This window comes from Balaenoptera physalus, assembly GCF_965194825.1.
Source record: "Balaenoptera physalus genome assembly, chromosome: 1".
Classification (NCBI taxonomy): Eukaryota; Metazoa; Chordata; class Mammalia; order Artiodactyla; family Balaenopteridae; genus Balaenoptera; species Balaenoptera physalus.
Window position 1 is genome coordinate 79,664,245 of NC_138882.1, and position 24,580 is coordinate 79,688,824.

General features: G+C 47.5%; 1 protein-coding gene across 4 annotated transcripts in view; it reads left to right on the forward strand.

Moving 5' to 3' along the window:
- CFAP45 (cilia and flagella associated protein 45) overlaps positions 1-24,312 on the forward strand; it is a 30,796-nt gene extending 6,484 nt beyond the window's left edge. Inside the window, exons 3-13 of one of the 4 annotated variants that reach the window (XM_082471321.1) lie at positions 2,527-2,652; positions 4,903-5,039; positions 7,194-7,338; positions 7,677-7,847; positions 9,030-9,208; positions 11,352-11,481; positions 15,057-15,203; positions 17,661-17,774; positions 18,366-18,559; positions 23,488-23,712; positions 24,111-24,312. In XM_082471321.1, the coding sequence (XP_082327447.1) occupies positions 2,527-2,652; positions 4,903-5,039; positions 7,194-7,338; positions 7,677-7,847; positions 9,030-9,208; positions 11,352-11,481; positions 15,057-15,203; positions 17,661-17,774; positions 18,366-18,559; positions 23,488-23,712; positions 24,111-24,189 (1,647 nt within the window). In that variant the 3' untranslated portion in view covers positions 24,190-24,312. Of the gene's footprint in view, positions 1-2,526; positions 2,653-4,902; positions 5,040-7,193; positions 7,339-7,676; positions 7,848-9,029; positions 9,209-11,351; positions 11,482-15,056; positions 15,204-17,660; positions 17,775-18,365; positions 18,560-21,846; positions 23,713-24,110 lie in introns of those variants that run through there. The other 3 variants (XM_082471322.1, XM_082471323.1, XM_082471324.1) reach the window with 3 other exon arrangements.
- The last annotated feature ends 268 nt before the right edge of the window (positions 24,313-24,580 follow it).

The window sequence follows — 24,580 nt, forward strand, 5'->3', positions numbered from 1 at the left end:
CTAGTACTTTTACACAGTGACCTCCCTAATCCTTCTTGTTGCTTTTGGCAAAACTGGTTATTCTAACCCTGGTGTAAGGCTTGTGGCTTCAAAGTCAGCATTTCCCCAATAAGGGTTTTCAGCCACCCAACCCCAGAGCTCAGGGCTTCCTTCTGCTCTGCCCAGTGGCCGCTTTTCTGTGGTCATCATCTGTTTTCCTTCCTATGTTCTGACTTCGAGGCTCAGGCAGTCGGGTATCTCTTGTGCGACTTCCTTTTGACCTGGGTATCAAGAGCATAGGAGAGAAGCGATGCAGTCCCAGCCCTGGAGGAACCTACAGTCTGGTGGACACCCAAGGCCAAGGGAAAAGCTTGCAGGAGCCCTTGAAAAGGAACAGGAAAACAAATGCAAAACAACAATAATGCTTTCCATCTGTGCTCCAAAGCCCTTTCTCATACATTATTTTCCACAGTGCAGAGCACATACGTGATATGGAAAATGTGGAGTGGTGGCATACTTGGGAAAGGCTTCCATCTCAATCTGGTCTGCAGCCCCCAAGAGTCGTCTTGTTTGGCTTCATTCATTCATTCTTCCCCAAATACATATCGAGCTCCTACTACGTGCCAGGCACCTTTCCCCTTAGCTGTCTACAGAATTCACACCATCTCTCATGTTCCATTGCCCTCCATCTTTTCTGGTTATTCCCAATGCTTTGCCTCAATCCCACCTATAGTGGTTTCTATTCATTTCCCTTATTCTATTTTTGGTGGAAAGGGGAGCTGTTGGTCCCCAGTTACCATATAATAACCCTTCAGAGTCTGTTCTTAGGCATCCTTGGGGCTGCTGTATTTACTTTTTAATAAAGCCGAGCTTCTCTGCTCTACTGTATGGGTGCTGACTGAGGCTGTAAAGGGAGGCGCCCTCTGTAAGCCTGTTGCTGGCTGTGCCAGGCTGGGAGGGAAAGGGTGCACACAGCAGTGCTCGTTGTATGGAACACAGCCAGCTGGAGAATAAGTGCCCGATTTAGTGTGAAAACCTGATACAGGTGGAACAGGTGCTGCCGGGGTGGGAGGGTGTCTGTGTGGTCATGGCAGACCAGAGGGAACTTTCAAAATGCGCTGTCCAGTGTTTAGTGACCTGGAATGCATCTCCCCGTTCACCCTGTCCTCCTGACAGCTGCTCATTCCCAGGCTTGGTAGACCCAACGTGTCCAGCCCATTCCCCCGAGGTGTCCCAGCTCAGAGAACTGCGGGAGATGTGGGCTCCTCCAGAGTGAGATTTGAATCAGCTTTAGATTAAGCCTGGAGTTGTCCTGCAGTCCTCACAGAAACTGCCTCCTGGAGATAGACTTCTCCTCTTGGGTGTGAGCTGAAGCTGGACTGTCCTTGGGGAAAGGAGGTTGTATCAGTCAGGGTTCTTGGTTATAAGCAACAGAGCCAGAACTCGAATTTAAGGAGATGGGAATGTATGGAGAGGATTTTGGAGCGCGCACAGACTTCACACCAACGCTGGGCAAGTAGGCTTGGAAAATGAGAACAGAGGAGGCACTGCAGCCAGAACCTAGGCCTAAATCACAATCCAGAAATGGTCTGGCAAAGACCCTCGATGCACTGTTGCACCTCCAGCACTGGCAGCTTTATTGTGGGCAGTTGCCGCTGGTGCCCTTATCGGCATTGCCCCAGACATGGGGTGTGGCTGCCTTTGTCAGAAGGGGTTTCCATGTTCTCCTTCTTGCGTCACTAGTTCCCTATTTATTGTCAGGCTTGGGGCATCTGATGGCTCAGCCTAGGGGTCCTTTGCCCAGGCTTGAAAGGCAAACATCTGGTGTTTTCAGCTTCTACATTCAGGGATGATCCTTGTCTCTCTCACCTCATTAGAGGGGGAACTCCCCAAATCTAGAAAGTACTGGATGGTTAAAAACTGACTAATGCACATTAAAGGGGTCCTGGGAGTGAAAGAGCATCATGGTGTATGCTGTGAACCGGTCTGCCTAACTGTAGCTGGCAGCTGTTAATACACTGAAGTTTATCAGGCACCAACCACCCGCCAGCAGTGGGCAAAGTGCTTTTCCATCCTGAGTGTCCTCAGGTCCCCAGCACAATCTTGTGAGATGGTGGGGACATGAAGGAGGTCAAATAGTAGTGTCAGTTGTGAAGGGGGTTTGGCGCTCGGGCTGAGGAGGTTGGAGGTGAAGAGGAAACTACATATCTGGGCAGGAAAGCCCACGTGGCCTCACAAGACTGTGCTTGTGGGAAACTAGAACCGAGCTGACACTGAGGTCATCCTCCTGCCATCCTGTGTCCTTTCTCCGCCGCACGGTGTCTTGGCCTTCTTTAGCCGGGGACCCTCAGGACTCCTCCTCCTCACTGAGCTGGTGTGCCAGCCCCTGCTCCTGTGGGGTGTCCCCTACGTTTCAGGGCTTACCCAGGTGCTTTCCCACGTGCCCATCCAACGTCCCCCCAGCACGGGCTGGCGAAGTGTCTACCTTGCCCGGGGTCCAGATGGCACTCAGTACTGATGACCGCAATTCTCTGCCTCTCCCTGCAGCCGTTAAGCACAGCCGGTGTCCTGAGTGCCTCCTCTACCACTTCCAACAGGTCAAGGAGCAGGCCTTGCTATCGGACCAAAGCCCTGAACTCCGAGGTGGATGAGAGCCTCTTCGGAGCTATCAAGGTAACCCTCACCCAGCCCCTCCAGGGAGCTGCCACTTGGAGGCAGTGACCCAAACTAGCGTTGCTCAGGACAATGCTAGCTCTGGGCAGGCCACCCCCTTCCCAGGTGATTCTCAGACTGAAGACAGGGAGGGGTTCTGAGGCTCGAGTGCACGAGCTCGGACGCCTAGTGGGGCCCAAGCAAACAGGGCACCTGGCTTCCTCCACCATGAAATCCTTACGTCTTCACAGCATTTAAAAATCTGTTGTAACGTTGAAGGGAGTCTCAGCTGCAGAGCACTCAATATTCGCTATTTGTTCAGCGAGCGCCCCGTGATGGAAATGTTTGAGGGCCACTGGCCCAAGCTTGCAGATACAGACCAACATAATTCCCCCTCCATCCGAGAATAGCATCAGAGTGAAAAAGCACAAAATCATCCTTCTTTCCCAGTTGCTCAGCTAAAACAGTTACTTTGCTTTGGGAAACAGGCAGGTGTTTATTTGCAAATGTCATCCCGTCCAAGAGGCTGACGACTAGAGAAGGGGAACCAGAGTGTAACTTGGAGTAACCTTGGTACACGTGATGTTCAGGCGGTAAGAAGGAAGAGAGGCAAGGAGAGAAGGAGGATGAGACATGGAGAGAAGGGTGGTGAGAGATTGAGAGAGGAAAGGGACACTGCCTGTATGTTATCTATGAAAGTTGTTAGAGTAAATCCTAAGAGTTCTCAGCACAAGGAAAAAGTTTTTCTCTATTTCTTTAATTTTGCATCTGTATGAGATGATGGGTATTCCCTAAACTTATTGTGATTATCACTTCATGATGGATGTAAATCAAATCATTATGCTGTACACTTATACAGTGCTGTATGTCAACTATGTCTCAAGAAAACTGGAAGAAAAAAAAAAAAGAAAAAGAAGCAGAGAAAAGCGAAAAAGAAGAAAGATACCAGTGGTGGTGTGAATACTAGTGTGAATAGCTCTGGCTGCAGGCAGACCGGGGAGACGAGAGTTGATGTCTACCCCTGCCCCTCACTATCCTCATTGCGAACAAAAAAGGACTTTCCAGAGTGTTCCAGATGGGCATCTTTATCCATTTAGAAGATGCCCACTCTGCAACAGTTTCTTATTGACAAGGGAAAGAATCAAAGCAATGCAATTTCACTTACAGCCGTGTCGTTTATTTGTTTTGAGTCCATGGGGAGTCTTCTAGTTAAAGTGAAGATAGATTTGGAAATGGCCGAGTTCTCCAGACTTAGTCCTGCTGACTTGCAAGAGCGTGCAGGCAAAGTAATGCCTATTCCTGGACTGTTCTTTGGCCTTTTTGCTGGGTGAGAGTCCCGGAAGTCTCCCAGCCGGCAGTAGGGGGCAGAAGTGGCCTGTGACCTGACTGAGTTGTGCCACTTGGAAGCAGAGATGGGCACCAGGTGGCAGCAGCACTCCAGGGACGGGTGTGCAAAGCGGGATTCTCCAGACAGGAAGGACCTCCACCGAAGCCATGCCCCTGCCTCTACTCAGGACCACAGATACTGCGTTCATGACAAATGAAATTCTCTCCTGTGTTCAAAATTTCCTGAAAAGTGATTTCATTTTCTTATTATGTAACTCCTTCATGGTCAGAACGTTTTAAAAAAAACCTCATATATCTAATTTGTATTCTCCTTGCTGAATTCTAACTCACTGACTTCCTCACCCCATTAGATTTAAGGGCAGGTCTCCACCAGGGCCATTTAGCCATTTCTAACTTCCTCCATATGGCTTTTTTGGGGGATGAAAGTAAATGAATCATTAGAAAGGATTAAAAATAACAAATTTCATAGATTGGATGGGTCCGTAACAAATTGTATGCTTCAAACCCACAGTGTGGTCAGGAGAGCTAATTATTTTTTCTTTCATAAACCATGGAGGGAGGAGAAACTAGAGACCCCAAATTTTCATTCCTGATGGTTTTAGGTTAGGAATGGACGTACGCTAGCAACCCTCCCCCCGCGCCCCCATTGCTCTGGGAGTATCTGTACAAGGTATAAAGAAACCTTGCTCTCAGAAGAGCTGGTCGTTACAGAGCACATCTGGCCATGTTCAAGGGCAGAGTACCCTGCTGCTCTCTCAGTGCCCTGGCTACTCTTGGTGGTCCTGCAGTCTGGGCCCCAGCCAGCCTCCCCTGCCGCCGGATGGGGTAGAAGCCCCAGGAGAGGGGAAGGCTGTACTTGAAGTTAGGGCTGACCAGCAGGAAGTGTGGTGACCAGCTTTTAAGCTGTCCTTCCTGACACCACAGCCTCTGACCCAGAGCGACAGCCCCCTCGTGCTGCTCCGAGATAAGCATGCCATTCGGAAAACTCTCACTGCCCTGGGCTTGGACCACAAGCCAGAGACCGTCCAGCTCATCACCCGGGACATGGTCCGGGAGCTCATGTGAGTACCTAGCGCACGGAGCCTTTCCGCTGAGGACCTCTGCGGGGAGATGGGGAAACCCACCTGGTCTCATTCTGTCATTGCGGACCCCACCTCTTTCCTATTCATTCCCCCCTTTTGTTTCTTGATTCTCCTTTTTTCTCCATTTTGGTTTCTTTTGTTTCTCCCCACCTTGTATCTATTACTGCCATTGTCCTTGATTCTCTTTCTCTTCCCTTTCTTCTGGCTGCCGTGGGTCCTATGGGGCTGGTAGAGGGGAGGTGCTTAGGGGTCCTCTCTGAGCCCCCATTAGTGCACTTTCCCACTGGTAAAGGGAAATGTCCAGATGAGTCACTTCCTTTTGGCTGCATCAAGAATAGGAAGCAAAGGGAAACTGACCAGATGCCTAATTAGCCCCTTGGCTTCTTCCCAGGCTCTGAGGCCAGAAGAGGAAATTCCCAAGGGCTCTTGGGTTCTTTTGGGATTAGCTCAGCATGGCTTCCTGACTGGAGCGGTCCCCTTGCTTGGGCCTCTCCTGTGGGGTTTAGGCCCAGCTCAGCCGTGTGAAATGAGCCAACACTGTCACTCAGTGGTTTAGCTCTTGTGCTAGTGCTTCATTCTCCAAACCGTTCTTTCTACTCTGGCTCCACTCACTAAAAACTTGAATTCCCAGGAAATGCAGCCTGTGTCACAAGCTGGGGAGGCATGGCTGGGACAGAGCTCCAGGAGCACTCTGGTCAGCTCTGGCATCAAATGGCCAGATGTGGTAGCAGCCCTGCAGATACTCCTGGAGCCCAAGAAATGTCTCCTTCTTGGACTGGTCCAGTCCTAAAAAACATGTTGGAGGTGAAGTTGCTGGTGACTTGTCAGGGCTGCTGAGAGCAGCGTGAGATGCTGTCTCAGATTTAGATCATTTTTTGTTATTCCAGATCCCAGATGTTTGGGGCCACGCCACCCAGTGAACCACAAGATCTTGGCTAAGCCTCAAGTCCACTCCCTCATTCGTCCACCTCCTGGACACCTTCCCTGCACCAGTTTTATTGGAGGAAGTTTAACTTCCTGCCTCCTAGTCATGTACCTGTTAAATCGCCTCACCCAGAGGCATCTTTAATGCCTCTGCTCCATCTTTAATGTGTGTCATTTGTTTGTAATCATTATAATTATCTGTTGGTTTGTTGAATGTGTTGGGCGGCTAGAAAGGTCTATAGACATGTCTGACTATTGTTGATCAGAGAGTTTAATTAATATTTAGGGTTCAAAGCTTCTCTCTGGGCTGGATGCACAGGGATGTTTTTGTTTCTCACTGGCATCCGCTTCATCCTTGTCTGGCATCCCCTTGCTCTTTTTATGTCATCCTTGAGGAATCATCTATTTTTTTTTAAAAAAATTAATTAATTAATTGATTATTTTATTTTTGGCTGTGTTGGGTCTTCGTTTCTGTGCGAGGGCTTTCTCTAGTTGTGGCAGGCGGGGGTCACTCTTCATCGCGGTGCGCGGGCCTCTCACTATCGCGGCCTCTCTTGTTGCGGAGCACAGGCTCCAGACGTGCAGGCTCAGTAGTTGTGGCTCATGGGCCTAGTTGCTCCGCGGCATGTGGGATCTTCCCAGACTAGGGCTCGAACCCGTGTCCCCTGCATTGGCAGGCAGATTCTCAACCACTGCGCCACCAGGGAAGCCCAGGAATCATCTATTTTAAAAGTTCAATTCAATAGCTTTATTTATCCTCACTCTGTGCCCAGCACTGTGCCAGACACTGGGTTGCCTGTGGGGTTAAGACAGAGTCTGTATCCTGGAGGAGCTTGTGATCCAGCAAGGGAAACAGAAGTTGCCCACAACACTGGCAGGGAGAGCAGAGGGAAGGAGGTGGTCTATGTATGTATACATGGGGGAGGGTCATACACGGCGGTGCAGAGAAAGTAGCATATGAACTGGACCTTTTAGGAAAAGTCCTTAAACTGTCCCTTTTTTAGCCCGTGACGCTACTCCACCCTTGCCTGGGACCCCTTTTCCCCAGTGGACCCGTTGCGCAGTTGGCTGTCTTTCCTGCCCTTGCCCGAGTCCCTGCAGGTGGTGGGCAGTGATGAGGGGCGGGGAAGAGAGCCGAGCAGCCTGCAGTGTGGTGCTGAGAGCTTCCCCTCCCCTCCCCTCCCTAATTTTGTTCAATCCTTGTGTCAGCATCCCCACCAAGGACCCCTCCGGGGAGTCCCTTATCATGAGCCCTGAGGAGTTTGAGCGGATCAAATGGGCATCCCACGTCCTGACTAGAGAAGAACTCAAGGCCAGGGAGCAGGCCTTCAAGAAGGAGAAGGAAGCCATTGTGGTAGCTACCCCCGTCCCCCATCTATGCAGAGGGGGGTTGGAGAGAAGGGCTGGGGAGAGGCTGGCTTCCCACAAGACTGGGAGCTCTAGTTAGGGGACCCTAAAATGGGGCGTGAACGTGCTAAAGAGGACATGTTGTAGAATTAAGATTGTGTGTGTGAGGAACCGCAGGGCAGCGGGAAGGGTGAGGAAGCCAGGCTGAGAAACCCCTGGGCTCTGACAGTGGTGCGGTGGGGTGATGCGAAACTCATCTGGGGTCAACCGTGGCAGCCAGGCTAGTGCCCAGGGCACAGAACACAGGGAGTAACCCCCCCACTAATCCCGACGTGGCTCCCATAGGACGCAGTGACCACACGCAAGAAGATCATGAAACAGAAGGAAATGATTTGGAGGAACAGCAAGAAGCTCAACGATCTGGAGGAGGTGGCCAAGGAGAGGGCCCAGGACCTCCTTCAGAGAGCCAGCCAGCTGCGGATGGAGCAGGAGGAGGAGCTGAAGGACATGAGAAAGGTGAGCCCTCCATTCTCCCTCCCTCCTCTTATCTCTCTTTCTCTCTCTTTTTTTCCTTTGGCCGTGCCACACAGCTTGCGAGATCTTAGTTCCCTGACCAGGGATCGAATCCATGCCCCCTGCAGTGGGAGCACAGAGTCTTAACCACTGGACCGCCAAGGAAGTCCTCCCTCCTCTTATCTCTTATTCACACACCTGACAGCATGGGCTCCAGCTGGAGACAGGGTGCAGGGGTGAAAGGTCAGGGTCTGGCCTTGGCAGGGGAATGGGGTGGAGAGCTGCACTTGCCACGTGCCTGCTGTGTGACCTTCAGCAAGTCACTTGCCCTCCCTGAGCCTCACTTTCTTCCTTTGTAAAATGAGGGTGGTGAAACTACTTAGCAGAATCATTGGCAGGATTAAATATGCTAATATATGGGAGAGGCTTTGCGAACTGTGGGTTGATAAAGGCATGTGAGGATGTTACTTGTATCTTTATCCTGCTAGTTCAATTCTGGCCACGTATGGTGGTCCCAGGCAATTGGGTTCTTTTTGTCGTGTTCAAAGTGCTTCCCTTAGCTGAGAGCATAAAGACCAGAGGCTCATTTGGAATTCTATTGTGTAACTCAATTGCATGTGGTTCACTTCCTGGCCAAATGAAAAATGCTGACTCCCCAACCCCTTCATCTACAGTTTCTGTCTCTCAGGTAAATCTTCTCTACTTCCTTTTATTTTCCAAAGCTTTTACTCCATAGTTCTTATTGATGGCTCATGATTTTTCATTCCCTTATGTGTCATGTTGGGCTCTTCTAGCTTAAAAATCTAGTGGCTTGGCCTCTGCAAGAATGTTTGTTTCCCCGAAGTGTAGAACAGGGGGTCTTCACTTGGGGTTCATGGGTCTCTAAGGGGGACCATGAACTTCTGAAGTTTTATGGAAATTTTGTGTGTACAGATGCAAATGAATTTTATGGAGGAGAAAGCCCATAGCTTTCATCATATTCCCAAAGCGTGATCCATGACCCCCCAAACACTAAGATCCAATACCCTGAAAGACGCTATTGCTTTTCTGGGCTTGTGAACACACTCAATAGGATTCTACTCCCATTTCTCCCCGCTCCAACTTCCACATCCCCGTGATGCATTTCCCCAGCCCCCCCATCCTTACTCCCAGGCCTAGTACCACAACTTCATTTCCACTCCCCAGATCATCCTCAATGCTAAGTGCCATGCCATCCGGGATGCCCAAATTCTGGAGAAGCAGCTGATCCAAAAAGAACTGGATGCAGAGGAGAAGCGGTTGGATCAGATGATGGAGGTGGAGCGCCTGAAATCCGTGCAGAGGCAGGAGGAGCTGCACAGAAAGAGGCGGGAAGAGAGAATCCGGTAAAGAGATGGCTTTGGCACCTCCCTCTCTAAGTCATTTCCATGTGCCTTTAGGTCCATATAGCCTTGCAAAGGGGGAAGACGCGAGAAATGGTCATTATCATCCTCTGTTATTATCTCAAAACCTTTATGGAGTGATTCAGAGAACCACAGAACTTCTTAAAGCTTATTTCCAAGATCACAACAGGTGCTTCATAATCTGGCCCCAATTCAGCCTCATTTTGCACCCTTTCCTGCCATCCATTCTATGAGGCTTTCCTTCGTTTCCCCCAACATGCCAGGTCTTGACAAAAGCTCATGACTTTTGTTGTTCCCTCTCCTTTGAATACCCTTCTCTTTCCTTTTCCCCCGAAAAACGCGCTCTCTTCCTTTAGTATGTAGCTTTGCTGTCTCCTCCCCTGAGAAACCTCCCTCACTTCACCTGGCAGGCTTTAGGGCTCCCTTCTCTGGGTCCCGCCACACCCTGTTTATACTCTGGCACACCCCTCCTTGCACTGTGGCTCCCTGACCCTCACCAGGCTATATGCTCACTGAGGACAGGGTCCCTGTCTTATTCATTTCTGTAGCTTCTGGGCCTACCAGAGTGCTTGGACTGTAGTAGGTGCTTAATATATGTTAGAATGAATAAATTCAGTCCCCTTCATTTTTCAGGAAAGGACAAGTCCCAACGCAGGTAAATTATAGAATCATAGTATCCTGGATTTAGAACGCCAAACATATAATTCAAGAATTACCTCTATAAATAGTCCTTGTAAAAAAAATAGTCATTGCACCACACTGAGTGGCAGTTCTTTCTCCCCATCTGTATTCTGTTCTCATGTACCATTCATCTTTGTACTTCTAGTAGGTACCTGGTCCACTATAGCAGGCTCCCAATAAAAGTTTATTTCATGGCCAAGTGGCTCTTCATTTTTTGCATAAACAGTTCCAATGAAAGGAAAATCCCTGCCTTATCAGCAGCTCTAATGATTTGACCTGATCCTTATATTGAGTCTAAACCTGCTTCCATATAACTCTTACTCATTGCTCTAGTGTATTTCATCTGGAGTCATGAAGCCATTCAAGAGCTCTAACTGAATGCCAATCTCCTATTCCTTCCCGTAGATTCTTATCCTAATCTGTGTCTTCTCCCACTCTCTCAGCCTTTACTCATATATCACGGTATCTGGATGCTTCCAAATTTATTGACATCCAAATAACACATAGGGAGTCACTGGCAACACTGATTGTAGAATCTGGTTTCTCTGCTTTCCATTGTTGAGCCAGGGCACTGCTGAGTGGAGAGACTTCCTCAGACTCAGCCCTGTCCACCAGCAGCTGACGGTCTTAAAATATACGATTGGGTATAAGAAGGACAGTTAGCAAACTAGGCATGGGAGGTGGAGTGGGAAGACGAGATACATTGGGTGATAGCAGATGCACCAGAGACAGAAGTCACGGGCTTTTTAACTCTGGGAAGCTCTGTGAAGCCAGCTTGAGAAGGTCACTCCCTCTGATTACTCTGGGAAGGCTTGGGAGGTGGTAGGATTTCAGAAGCTCTTACACACTGAAAGGGAGAAGGTGTGTTACGATGTGGGTGCCTCTTGGGCAAACAAATGAAGTGAGGGAATATCAAGAAGGGTGAGGGTCTTCCCTGGTGGCGCAGTGGTTAAGAATCCGCTTGCCAATGCAGGGGACGCGGGTTCGAGCCCTGGTCTGGGAAGATCCCACATGCCGCGGAGCAACTAAGCCCATGTGCCACAACTACTGAGCCTGTGCTCTAGAGCCCGTGAGCCACAACTACTGAGCCCGCGAGCCACAACTACTGAAGCCCTCGTGCCTAGAGCCCATGCTCTGCAACAAGAGAAAAGTACAATCTATGAAAGAAAAAAAATCAATAAAGTGGACTGCATCCAATTTAAAAAAAAAAAAAAAGAAGAAGAGTGAGCCCCAGAACCAGGAGTTCAGAAGGGAGAGGACCAACCTGCCAGGACCCTCTGGGGAAGGAGTTTGGTCTGGGTTCATGAAGCATAGCCATGTTTAGGGGGCACTTGTCACACTGTTCCTACGATGCCTCCCATCTTGGGGGTTATTTGGGTGGAGGTTAGGACAGAGAGACACAGACCCTTGGTTTCTAAGACACCGTGGCACTGTTTCTTCCCAGAGGAAGACGGCACATAGTGGAACAGATGGAAAAGAACCAGGAGGAGCGATCGCTGCTTGCCGAACAGCGGGAGCAGGAGAAGGAGCAGATGCTGGCGTATAGGGAACAGCTCCAGGAGGAGGATCTAAGGGTAACAGGGCCGCACACATAATGCCAAGCTCCACCAGCAACAGCGAAAAAGCCCTCCAGCACTGTGGGGTTTGAGCTTGTGGGCTGATGTTCCGTCAGGCACATGCTCATTTCACATCATCGTCACCATCAACTTTTTATTGCCAGATGAAACATTTGTTGGGCTGTGGAGTCATGCTGGGGGAGGAGCAGTGATTTGGATACCGTCCCTGTCTTACTGGGACTTGGGGTCCAGGACTGACACATCCGTGTGAATGGACACGTGAAGGAAAGATATGGCTACATGCTTTGCACAAATAAACATAGGGATGTTTTATTGTCTTCCCTCAATTATCTAGGGATATTATAGACTTTGTAGGTGAAGAGTAGCAGTGTCTTAGTTCCAGACTCCCTGCTGTTGCCTCATCCAAAGTACATTGCCTCCCAGTGTCATTAATTGTGTTGAGGAGCCAAACCCTTTTTTCCTGTTAGCCTAAATAAAATTAGTAACCATGGCCATTGCAAAAGAAATGAAGACACACCTGTTCAGACCGGGTAGACTTAAATCTTCTTCTATTGGCCTTACCTGATCTGTTGCAATATACAAAGGCCCCTGGCACAGTGAGGTACATGGCAAGCATTTGGTGCATTTATTCTTTTTTCCCCTCAATCTTTTACTTTTAAAAAATTTTATACACACAGACAAGTTGAAAGAACTGTACCACCCCCATCAATGCTTCACCTAGATTTAGTGGTTGTTAATCTGCCCGAGTTGTTTGTCTCTTTTAGATGTATATAAATATTTTGATATTGTTAAACTCTTTGAAAGTAAGTTGCCAACGTCTTGACACTTTGCTGCTATATGCTTCAACCTGTATCTCTGAAGAAGGACATTCGCTTACAAGTCAACAATACCATTATCAACAAAATTAGAATCCAATGATTCTATAATATCGTTTAATATTTACTCTATGCTCAAATTTACTCAGTTGTTACAAAAATATATTTTCAGTTATTTTCTTTCATCCAAACCAGGATTCAATCAAGGTTCACACATGGCATTCACTAAGTCTTTTTAGTCTATTTTGATCTAGAAGAGTTCCCTCATTCATTCATTCATTCATTCATTCATTTTTATAGCACTGATATTTTGAAGCGTCCAGGACATTTGACTTGAAGAATGTCCCACATTCTGATTTATCTGATTATTTCCTCATGGTGCCATTTAACTTGTGGAACACATATTCTTTTATTGTTCTCCTCCTTCCCCATGTTTAGGGGTGATTGAGTTGTCATCTCCCAGTGAATTTGATGGTGAGGAGCGACAGGGGGCCCGGAAGGATCTCATGGGGGCCCTTATAATTATGAGGGCTTCTCGAGCACTTGCAGTATGAAGATCTGTGTGAGGGGTGGGAGGCTGATCACCAGATGGTCAGGGAAGATGAGGGGCAGGCAGCCTTGTGAACTGCTTGAGAAGGGGAACAACAGGGCCATGAAGACAGACAAGACCTGGCCAAGCTCCTGGCTCAGGAGAGAGAGGGAAAGGACCAGGAAGGACAGGTCTGGGGTAGATATGCAGGAGACTGGAAAATCCAACTTGATTGTGGGGAATGGGCATTGGTGGGTTCATTGAGAAAGTTCCAGGTGTCACTGAGTCAACACAATTACTCTGGTGTTACGTCATTGTCCTTTTCCTGTCCTAGGCACTCCCTAAGTCTCCAGGAAGTATCATTAGGCAGAGATAGAAACCTCTGCCTCCCCAGCCTAGAACTTCATCATCTCCGGGTGATGCAAAGGCAGCTTTCCCCACCTTGCTAGCAAGATGGAGAGAATGAAGGGAGTTTATCTGGGGTTGCTTTACGATGGCTTCAAAGATGAGAAACAGGGGAAGTCCTTTGGTTTCTTGGAAATGAAATGAACCCACAAAAACAACAAACCAAAAAGTAAATAAATAGGCAAAGAAGTAAGTAAATATATGATTATATGTATGTCATAGATCAGAAGTCAGCAGCTTTTCTAGCTTTGAGGGTCAGTGGGATTAAATACTGCCTGGGGTACCAATGGCATACGTAAAACTGATGGGAAGAAGGTAGGAAGGAAAGGAAGAAAGGGAAAGGGGAAAAAAGAGTGTGGGCGTTGGAGTGTCAGGAGGGGAACTGTGGCGTGAGCAAGGAGGCAGGTGCTTGGAGAGTGAGGGGATGCTGGCGGCCGTGACTCAGGCACCACGTGGACCTGGGGGGAGGCACACAGCACTGTGCTGGTCTGGTTCAGGAGGCTTCCTGGAGGAAACAGCCCTGCACTGGGCAGTGAGCCAAGCTGGGGGAGGGTCAGCAGTGTTGCCTGGGATGCGTCAGGGTAGAAGCTGGGCTGAGGAGGAGCTGGGAGGCCAGGTAGGGGTTAGTCTTTGAAGAAATGGAGGGAGCTGGGAGCAGTGTGGGAGGTGGGGTGAGTTGATGGGTAGGAGAGTTTGAAGCAAGGAGTCCAAGTTTGAGATGGTAGGGAGGCCACTGCCCAAGGTCCCAGTGCCCCTCCACATTGGGACCTGAGGATGTGCTCAGAAGTGGTCTGATCACTGGGAGCTTTCAAAGGCTCAGGCTCATTCCTTAGAAGGGATCTCGTCACTCAGGGTGATGGGGCCTCTGATGTCCATCACTCATTGTTTTTCTCTCTGAGGTTTTTTTCTCTTTCTCACTTGCCACTCACCTTGGCCCCCTCTTCCCTGCCTCATTATTGAGTATTTGCTGTTGCCCTCTCAGTACTGGGAAAGAGAAGAAGTGTTACACATGGTCCCTGTCCTCTGGCTGGGGCAGAATGAACACACAGGAAGCGAATGGGATCCTCACGGCAACGTATGATCAAGTCTGAGGAGGTGTGGCACCATCTTAAGTGCAAAGGGAATTCAGAAATGCAGAGAGAATTAAAACTTGGGACAATCAAGTAAGAGCTCCAGAGAAGATTGGAACTTTAGTTTAGACAGACCAGGTTCCAAAATTCTGGCTCTGGAGTTCATTAGCTGTATGGCCCTTGGGCAAGTCGCTTAAACTCTGAGCCTCAGTTTTTCCACCTGTACAAGAAAGATAACAAGGACTACCTTTCAGGGTTTTTTGGGGCACATTTCGGTGTTAGACGCAGGTTATATAAAGTGTCTTATGAATAAAAAGTACTCAATTAGTGCAATACTCTATTTTATCTATTTTAATCATCACTATTGAACAGAGATCAAAAGTTTGGGTTTGAATAGGGGAAGGAAATTGAAGGCAGGAGGAAAGCATAATGAACAAAGGATAGGATTTTGCCTGACATGGGGAAGACACTGAGTAGAATCTTAAGAGCCTCCACTTCCTGAGAGCGCATAGAGATCAACAGTGTCAGGGGCTGCCGCAAAGTCAAGGTGGATGAAGACTGCAAAGGCCCATTTGGCTAGGAGAGGTCATTGATGACCCTTGAAAGAACCGCTTTAATCAAGGGCAGTAATTGGAGCGAGACTTCAGAGTGTGCATTTCTCTCCCTGCCTCCATCTGTGTCTCTCTGTCCTGATAGGCCAGTATCTTTTGATCTTTCCCCTTCTACTCTGAGACTCTCTCCCTTCGGTGGCAGGACTTGGAACGAAGACACCAGCAAAAGCTGAAGATGCAGGCTGAGATCAAACGCATCAATGATGAAAACCAGAGGCAGAAAGCAGAGCTGCTGGCTCAGGAGAAGCTGGCAGACCAGATGGTGATGGAATTTACCAAGAAGAAGATGGTAGGGACCTGCTTACTGATGCCTGGGACTTCTGAGCAGGAATGGAGTGTCTGTCTCAGGGAGATGCAGGCATGAGAACTAAGCTCACTCAATAGAAGATAGTTATGTCATCATCCTAAAATTCATGTCCTTAGTTCAAGGGCCTGGCTTCTTTTTCTCTTCCACTTGGCCAGTCCCCTTGTTCATTACCAGAGAGTAGCCTGGAAAGGACACCCCAATTAGGGTGTTATTGTCCTTGTTAACACCTTCGATTAGAAGTTGGGGTGAGGGTCAGGTGCAGGCAGGGAAGAAAATTAAAACTATTGGTGAAAGTAAAGTTTTCGTGGATTCCTCATGACCTGGATAATTATATCTTCAGTAATCAATCATGAGTCAGCTGCCCCATAAATTTCTTGTGAAAATTCCTATATTGGGCAACCATCCTATACTGGATGCTAGGCTCAGAAAATAGAGCCTTCAACCACCACCCCCTGTAGTACTTATAAGAACAAATGCACCATGGAACAGGGAGCAATACCCTCGAACAGTTATAGGGAGATGCAGCTCATGAATGTGCGGACTCATTCTGGGGCAAGAATGAGTAATGGCATGATTGGGGTCTGTGAGGAATGGAGGGCAAGAGAAAGCTTTTAGGCATGGTTTAGATGGAGTGAACATGGATTTCTATAAGAAGAGAAGGAAAGACTTGAGGTGGCAGGAAAGTTATTCAATTCCTCATGTGTGAGTCCTGCCTTCCCTGCTAGCTTTGAGGTTCCATGATGATACCATACTTCTCTATGGTAGGGATTCTTAATTATGGGCAGGCGGAGGGTGTGGGTGCAATTGGAAAAGGCATATTTGATATACCTCTATACTCCAAATGCAAACGATAGAAAATGAAGCTCAGCAAAGCTCATTTATTGGCTTTGGCTTCCTTACTGGATGCCAGGGATATGCAGGCAACAGAGTGAGAATGTGAGACTGGGGACATGGGGGTTCCAGCATAATAACGATCACACAACTACCATTAATCAAGCACTTAGTCTGTACACAGGCTCTGTGCTAAGGGCTTTGTGTGTTGTCTTATCTAGTCGTTACAACAACCTTGTGAACCTAGTCATTGACTGATTGAAAAGATCCTGAGTGCTTCAGTGTGTGTTCAGTATCAGACAGGCTGAATGTACCTAGAGTAATGCTATGTACAACGTATGGAACTCAGCAACTGTTTCCCTGAATGAGTGAAGGTGGTGATAATAAGCCAATCACATGTAGGAATTGGTGAACAGTTTCACTGGCTGCAGCAGAGAGTCTCTGGTGGTTGTGATGGGAAATGAGGTAGCAAGATGATGGAGAGCTGAGAGCAGTTGTTGGGAATGTCTTGGACCTTGAGCAGAACTGGAAGTGTGGAATGATGAGGAATTGCCATTGATTTCTGAGCAGGAGAGGAATATGTCTTGTCTTCATACATGAAAATGTCATTGGCAGGAGGAGCTGGGAGAGGCAGGAAACTGGCAAAGGGATCGGGCACTTGGGCATGCCCACAGCCCACCATAAGTATCCAAGTATATCACAAGCCCTTCCCTGACCTCACAGTGGTCTCTGCTCTTACAGCCGGGGCTGCCGCTTTAGAGCTAAAGGCAGAGATTGGTGGTGGAAGCCTCCAGAGTTCCCTGCCCTGCCATCTAGGGCAACGTGGAGCAGAGACCAGCTTGACACACAGCCAGCTGTGCACAGCTCACAAGCTGGCAACCCATTGGGTGCACAGAAATCTGGAAAGGTGGAACAAGGCTAAGGAACGTTCTTTGCGGGATGATCACATTTCCGCCCAACCTAAGCCATTAGTCTTATGACTACCCAAGAATGGTAGTTGGGAAGCTGTGTATGGAAAGCTTTTAAGGATATGTCTGCTCTTTCAGAGAAGTGGCAAAGGGAGCTAATTTTGATAGTTCATTCCTTAGGTGTCTGCTAACCACTGGGGGACCGCACATCGCACGGTTGGCCATTTGCCCAAGGACTAATGAGACAACTTCCACCTCCTGTACTTTACAAGACAGGCAGGAAGCCACAGTTGTTATTTCTAGAAACTTGGCCCAGCAGCCTTGCAACTTGGAAATTGTGAAGTAGCAGACAGAGCATGAAGGCTGGGCTCACCTGCATTTGAATCCGTTTGGTAGTTTACTAGCTGTGCCATCTTGGACAGGACCCTTGAATTCTATGAACATCAGTTTCTTTATAATATCAATCTAATGAGATGTTGTGAGGACCATCTGGGATATTACAGGAGAAGGCATTTTGTAAGCAACGAAGCATCTTACAAATGCTGATTAGTTTCATGTCAATGCATTGCTAGTCATTTTGCCCTACCTTAAAAGGAGTCAGGAAAGGGTAGGGGGAATATTGAATAGACAAGGGGCTCAGTTTCTCTCTGCAAGGCTGGGGCAATGGGAGCCATTCTGTGAGGGCTTTTCTTCCTGGCAGGCTCGAGAAGCAGAGTTTGAGGCTGAGCAGGAGAGAATCCGGAGGGAGAAAGAGAAGGAGATCGCCCGCCTGAGGGCAATGCAAGAGAAGGCCCAAGATTACCAGGCAGAGCAGGTACCTATTCAGTCTCAGCCTCTCTCGGCCTCTCCCATCCCCTTAACTATTCCTTTGACAGCCTGTAGAATGGTCTCAAGGGTGAGGGTATAGAAGAGAGGATGCAAGTTATCTCGACTTCAGTAGCTGGAGGACGGAGGGATGGGCCTCCTTCCAAGCCTATGGCAGCAAGGATCGAGAAGTGTATTACGTGCTTAAGGTCCAAGAGAAAGATTTTGGCTGCCACATAAAGAACTTTCAACCTCAACTAACCATTGAAATGTGTCACCAGAGGAAACTGTGCCATCTCCATCATTAGCAGTTATTAAAATTAGAAGCAATCGCAGGACAGCCGGGAGGTGTTTCAGGTATAGGGAAAGAACTGGGATGAGCTGGGGGTGGGGGAAGGACAAGATGACCCCTCAAGGTATCTTCTGACCTGAAAGTTCTATGACAGGATTCCCTTTATTCTTTCCTAGCATAACCCTGCTGCTAGAGAAATTCGGGGGGCTTCTCAAAGCAAGCTGAGGCAGAGTCCGAAGTAGGTGTCTTCCTAAAGGGACCTGAAGTTATTTTGCATCCTCAGTGGTTCCCCCCCACCTCCTTTCCCAGGATGCCTTGCGGGCCAAACGCAACCAGGAGGTTGCCGACAGAGAGTGGCGCAGAAAGGAAAAGGAAAACGCACAGAAGAAGATGGAAACTGAGGCCAAACTGCGGAAAAGTCGGCTAGAACAGGTGGCTTTCAAGGAGCACACTCTGGCCGTTCAAGTGCAACGGGACCGGGATGAGTTCGAGAGGATTCTTCGGTAGGTGGAGCCGGGAACCTCAGCTTCCCTTCCTGGTACTGTGGCAGGGATGGTCCGTACTGGGTGGAGAGGCAATTTCTGGCATGTCCACGGACAGATGTGCACCCACCTTGGCCAGGTTGGTGGGGTCATTCTAAGTAGATGGATAATTGAAATATTTCAAAGACACTTGAGCCAAGAATTTTATTAAAGAATTGGAAAATAGCACCTGGAAGTGATTAAGGAATTGGGGATTATAGGGATTATTTCCCCAGGAGCATTAAAAGTGTAAGTAAAGGTATAAATCTGGTCCCTTTTGCCCTCCCCACCTCCATGTCCCTCGACAACTTTGGGCTGAAACTGCAGCGGGGGAGGTTGAAGAGAGAGGGAGAGAAGAACTCACACACTCAGGGTTGCGAGTCATCAGAGCAGGGCTTTTAGGGAGGTCTTTTGACAAATATGTACTAAGCACGTAAAGTCAAGGCTCTGTGTTGGATGCTATGGGAGATATTAGAGATGAATAAAACACCATTCTTGCCCATTCATCTAAGAAGGATGTTAGAGACTCGTATTTGGATGGACTTCACCTATATTTCTCCATCTTTCTGGCCTTGTCAGGTCTTTATCCTTTTATTTTTGTTCTCTCTGTTGGCTCAGTTATAATTTCAACACATAAGTGGAAGTTAAGTGTTCACACCTCTCACTGTCTGTCTCCCTTCTCCTACCCCAAAGCAGTGAGCAGTCTCAGTAGTTCTACTTTCTACCAGTTAGATCTGCCACCACCAGACCTGGCCCCTGGGACGTTCTACTGGCTCTAAGTGTTCTGGCCTAACTGGGAAAGACTCTCTTCTTGCTCTGGTCCAGACTCTATAACATCAAAAAAAATTTTTAAAGGAAACAAACCAGGGAATTCCCTGGCTGTCCGGTGGTTAGGACTTGGCACTTTCACTGCCAGGCCCATTTTTGATCCCTGGTCGGGGAATTAAGATCATGCATGCTGTTCAGTGCAGCCATTAAAAAATAATAAAATAAAAAATAAAATAAAATAAAATAGGAAATAAACCAAACAAAATTTTAATTAGGGTGGAGGGCTACAAAAATTACAGAAATTTTGCTCAGATAAGTAGAGATTGAGTGATGCAGCCCATCTTTCATTTTTTTTTGAATTTTATTTAAATTATTTTTTTATACAGCAGGTTCTTATTAGTTATCCATTTTATACATATTAGTGTATATATGTCAATCCCAATCTCCCTATTCATCACACCACCACCCCACCCCTCTGCCACTTTCCCCCCTTGGTGTCCATACGTTTGTTCTCTACATCTGTGTCTCAATTTCTGCCCTGCAAATCAGTTCATCTGTACCATTTTTCTAGGTTCCACATATATGCATTAATATACAATATTTGTTTTTCTCTTTCTGACTTACTTCACTCTGTATGACAGTCTCTAGATCTATCCACGTCTCTACAAATGACCCAAGTTTGTTCTTTTTCATGGCTGAGTAATATTCCATTGTATATATGTACCACATCTTCATTATCCATTCATCTGTTGCTGGGCATTTAGGTTGCTTCCATGTCCTGGCTATTGTAAATAGTGCTGCAATGAACATTGGGGTGCATGTGTCTTTTTGAATTATGGTTTTCTCTGGGTATATACCCAGTAGTGTGATTGCTGGGTCATATGGTAATTCTATTCTTAGTTTTTTAAGGAACATTCATACTGTTCTCCATAGTGGCTGTATCAATTTACATTCCCACCAACAGTGCAAGAGGGTTCCCTTTTCTCCACATCCTCTCCAGCATTTATTGTTCGTAGATTTTCTGATGATGCCCATTCTAACTGGTGTGAGGTGATACCTCACTGTAGTTTTGATTTGCATTTCTCTAATAATTAGTGATGTTGAGCAGCTTTTCATGTGCCTCTTGGCCATCTGTATGTCTTCTTTGGAGAAATGTCTGTTTAGGTCTGCCCATTTTTGGATTGGGTTTTTTTTTTTTTTAATATTGAGCTGCATGAGCTCTTTATATATTTTGGAGACTAATCCTTTGTCCGTTGATTTGTTTGCAAATATTTTCTCCCATTCTGAGGGTTATCTTTTCGTCTTGTTTGTAGTTTCCTTTGCTGTACAAAAACTTTTAAGTTTCACTAGGTCCCATTTGTTTATTTTTGTTTTTATTTCCATTACTCTAGGAGGTGGATCAAAAAAGATCTTGCTGCAATTTATGTCAAAGAGTGTTCTTCCTATGTTTTCCTCTAAGAGTTTGATAGTGTCCAGTCTTACATTTAGGTCTCTAATCCATTTTGAGTTTATTTTTGTGTATGGTGTTAGGGAGTGTTCTAATTTCATTCTTTTCCATGTAGCTGTCCAGTTTTCCCAGCACCAATTATTGAAGAGACTGTCTTTTCTCCATTGTATATCCTTGCCTCCTTTGTCATAGATTAGTTGACCATAGGTGCGCAGGATGGGCTTTCCATCCTGTTCCATTGATCTATATTTCTGTTTTTGTGCCAGTACCATATTGTCTTGATTACTGTAGCTTTGTAGTATAGGCTGAAGTCAGGGAGTCTGATTCCTCCAGCTCTGTTTTTTTCCCTCAAGACAAGTTTTGCTATTCGGGGTCTTTTGTGTCTCTGTACAAATTTTAAGATTTTTTGTTCTAGTTCTGTAAAAAATGCCATTGGTAATTTGATAGGGATTGCATTGAATCTGTAGATTGCTTTGGGTAGTATAGTCATTTTCACAATATTGATTCTTCCAATCCAAGAACATGGTATATCTCTCCATCTGTTTGTATCATCTTTAATTTCTTTCATCAGTGTCTTATAGTTTTCTTCATACAGGTCTTTTGTCTCCTTAGGTAGGTTTATTCCTAGATATTTTATTCTTTTTGTTGCAATGGTAAATGGGAGTATTTCCTTAATTTCTCTTTCAGATATTTCATCATTAGTGTATAGGAATGCAAGAGATTTCTGTGCATTCATTTTGTATCCTGCAACTTTACCAAATTCATTCATTAGCTCTAGTAGTTTTCTAGTGGCATCTTTAGGATTCTCTATGTATAGTATCATGTCATCTGCAAACAGTGACAGTTTTACTTCTTCTTTTCCAATTTGAATTCCTTTTATTTCTTTTTCTTCTCTGATTGCCATGGCTAGGACTTCCAAAACTATGTTGAATAATAGTGGTGAGGGTGGACATCCTTGTCTTGTTCCTGATCTTAGAGGAAATGCTTTCAGTTTTTCACCATTGAGAACGATGTTGCCCTCCCTAGCTTTAAGTTCAATTTCATCTTTTTCTAGGTTAGCACCTGGACCTAGGGTCTCCAGGGCCATGTGACCACCATGATGTGCATCTCCAAGTGCTAGGAGCGTCTCTTCCATGGCCAGCATTCCAACTTTTCCTACTTCGAGAGCATGGCCTCCTCTATGGCCTATATATGGACTTCCTGCTTCTGGACAGAGGGATGCCTTTAACTGTCAGCCTGTTGACTAAGCAGAAATAGCTGACCTTCCCTACCCAATGGTTCTTATAAATGCCTGGCAGCTTTCAAAGAGTACTGGTGCCCAGGAGCCAACTCCATAGATTCTCATTTAACTGGTCTGGGGTGAGGCCCAGGCATCAGTAGTTTTGAAAGCCCCAAGATGATTGTAATGCAGCCAGCCTCCAGGATCCGTGCCCCAGCCCTGTGAAATGACCAGGCCCTTCCCTGTTTAGTTCCAATTGCCTGCCACCTCAGGGGCTCTCTATTGACACATACAGGTTCCCCATTTCCACCCTGTTTCACATAATGTGAAACAATAGAAAACTGCTCTCTATATAGGAAAATAATGGCAAGGCAAGGAGGAGAATCTTTCTGCTTTCACAGATGTGTCCGAGCAGTGGGGATTTGGTGTATAAGTACAGAGGGACAAGGAAGTCAGCAGTTTTCTTCTGATAAACCTGGAAGGTATAGAATTTTAAGAGGTGTCTACATGGTGTAAAAGAGTTGCTGAGCACCGAGAGGACATGCCATGCATGGTGGAGCTTGGAAGATAGCTAGAGGGAAATGAGTCTGTGAAGTGGTGCTTTTGGTTGGGGTACGAGTGACCCCACCTGAGAGGTCCTGGCCTAAGGTGATTTTACATTTAGTTTTTGTTTTTGATTACACTGAGAAAGAAAAAAGGAGTTAGCTCAGGATGGCCTATGACTGCATTTCCTCTGAGATGTGAATACATTTCATTTGAGTTTTTTTTCTCGGAACATCTGGTCTACATTAGCCGTTTTCCTTCTGATGTCAGGGTTCGTGAAGTTTTCTTGCAGCAGAGGCTCCTGAGAGTTGGAGACTTGGAGCAGTAAGAGAAATCAGAGATAACAGGCTAAGTTCCTTCTTCTTCCAGCAACTAAGAAGAGCCAGCATTGCAGACTTTACAACTTCTTTGAACTTCCTAAACATCCTCTTTGTTGGTTTTGTTAATGTCTTTATTATTGTTAGTGGAAAGGAAGGAAGAGAGAGAGAGAAAGAAAGCTATCTCAGAACAAGCTGGAGAAGAGTTAGGCATTGTTATAAGAGAGAAGAGTAGGAACAATAGCTTCCAGTGGGTGACATCCTGGGTGTAGGGCCAGCTACAAAATTTTCAGGGCTCAGTGAAAAACGAGAATGTGGAGCCCTTTGTTCAACAATTAAGAATTTCAAAACAGTGACAGCAGAGCCTTAGCTCTGGGCCCAAGCACTGGGCCCTTCTAAACATGCCCATGGCATCGAGTCATATGCCATGAACCCGGGCCTGGCTGGGATCAGCCTTTGGGGCTGATCTCGGAGCCACAGAAGAGGAGGGCCTGAGTGTGGAGGGCCTTGGTCTCTGCAGCGTGTCCCCTGGAGGAGGCTACCCAGCAACTCCCCCAGAGACTTCCCTGGGCTGGGACAGCTCAGCCCAGCCCATTCGACCATGTCCCTCCTCTAGGGCTCAGAGAGAGCAGATTGAGAAGGAGCAGCTGGAGGAGGAGAAAAAGGCCATGGGGCGCTTACAGTATGCCAATGAGCTCCGGCGCCAGGTGCGGGAGAGCCAGCAGAAGCAGGTGCAGGACCGGATCGCCACCTTCGAGGAGGGCCGGCGCCTCAAAGAGGAGACCCGGAAGCGGCGTGAGCGCATTGAAGACATCAAGAAGAAAAAGATAGAGGAGCTGAGGTGTGCCCGAATCCCTTCCTGCCCAGCTCCTCTCCTCTTCCCCAGGGAGGTGGGCTGGAAAGTGTGGGATCAGGGGAATGAAGGGATGGTGACAGGGGTGCGGGGAGGGCCTCCCTCCTGACTCCAGGCCCACATGGGCTGTTGCCCTCTGAAGGGGGCTCCTGGAGAAAGTTCTGGGATGGGGTCTTCCTGGCTCTCTGGGAACTCCTCGGCAGGATGCTGGAGCCTCGACAGGGATGTGTTTGGGGGATGGATTGGGGGACCAGGGTTGGGGTACAGGTCCCTAGGTTCTGTAAACGCCACCCAGAGCCTGCTTCTGCTGCCTCCTCTTTGGTCTCCTCCTCTATCCCTACCCATTACACCCCTTACACCCCCTTACACCTGTGTTTCCCCTGCAGAGCCACCGGCCTTCCTGAGAAGTACTGCACTGAAGCTGAGCGCAAAGCTAACATCCCACCCGACACCTCTGTGAACTGAGGGTGCCTCTCTGCCCCTCGGGATGCCTTCAGGGGGCAGCTTCCTCCCAGGCTCTCGGTGTCCATAACTGCTGCTAATCTAGACACTTCTGAGTCACAGATTAAATCTATTCTACTTCTCTAAGGAGCAGTCCAGCTTTCTTGCTGCAGGGATGTGGCTGCCACGGGCACTGAACGAGGAGCAAAATAGGTTATGGGAGCCCCAGGCTGTGGGCGGTTTGATGCTCAGAGGCAGAGAATGGAAGGACGCTCTCTCATGGTCGCGCTCCTAAGCCAGGTGGTCCCTTTGTCCTGGTGTCTCCCGGCTTTTCTGTGACTCTCTGGGATGCTGTCATCATGTCCACTTTCAGCTCAGTCTTTTTTTTTTTAAATTTTATTTATTTATGGCTGTG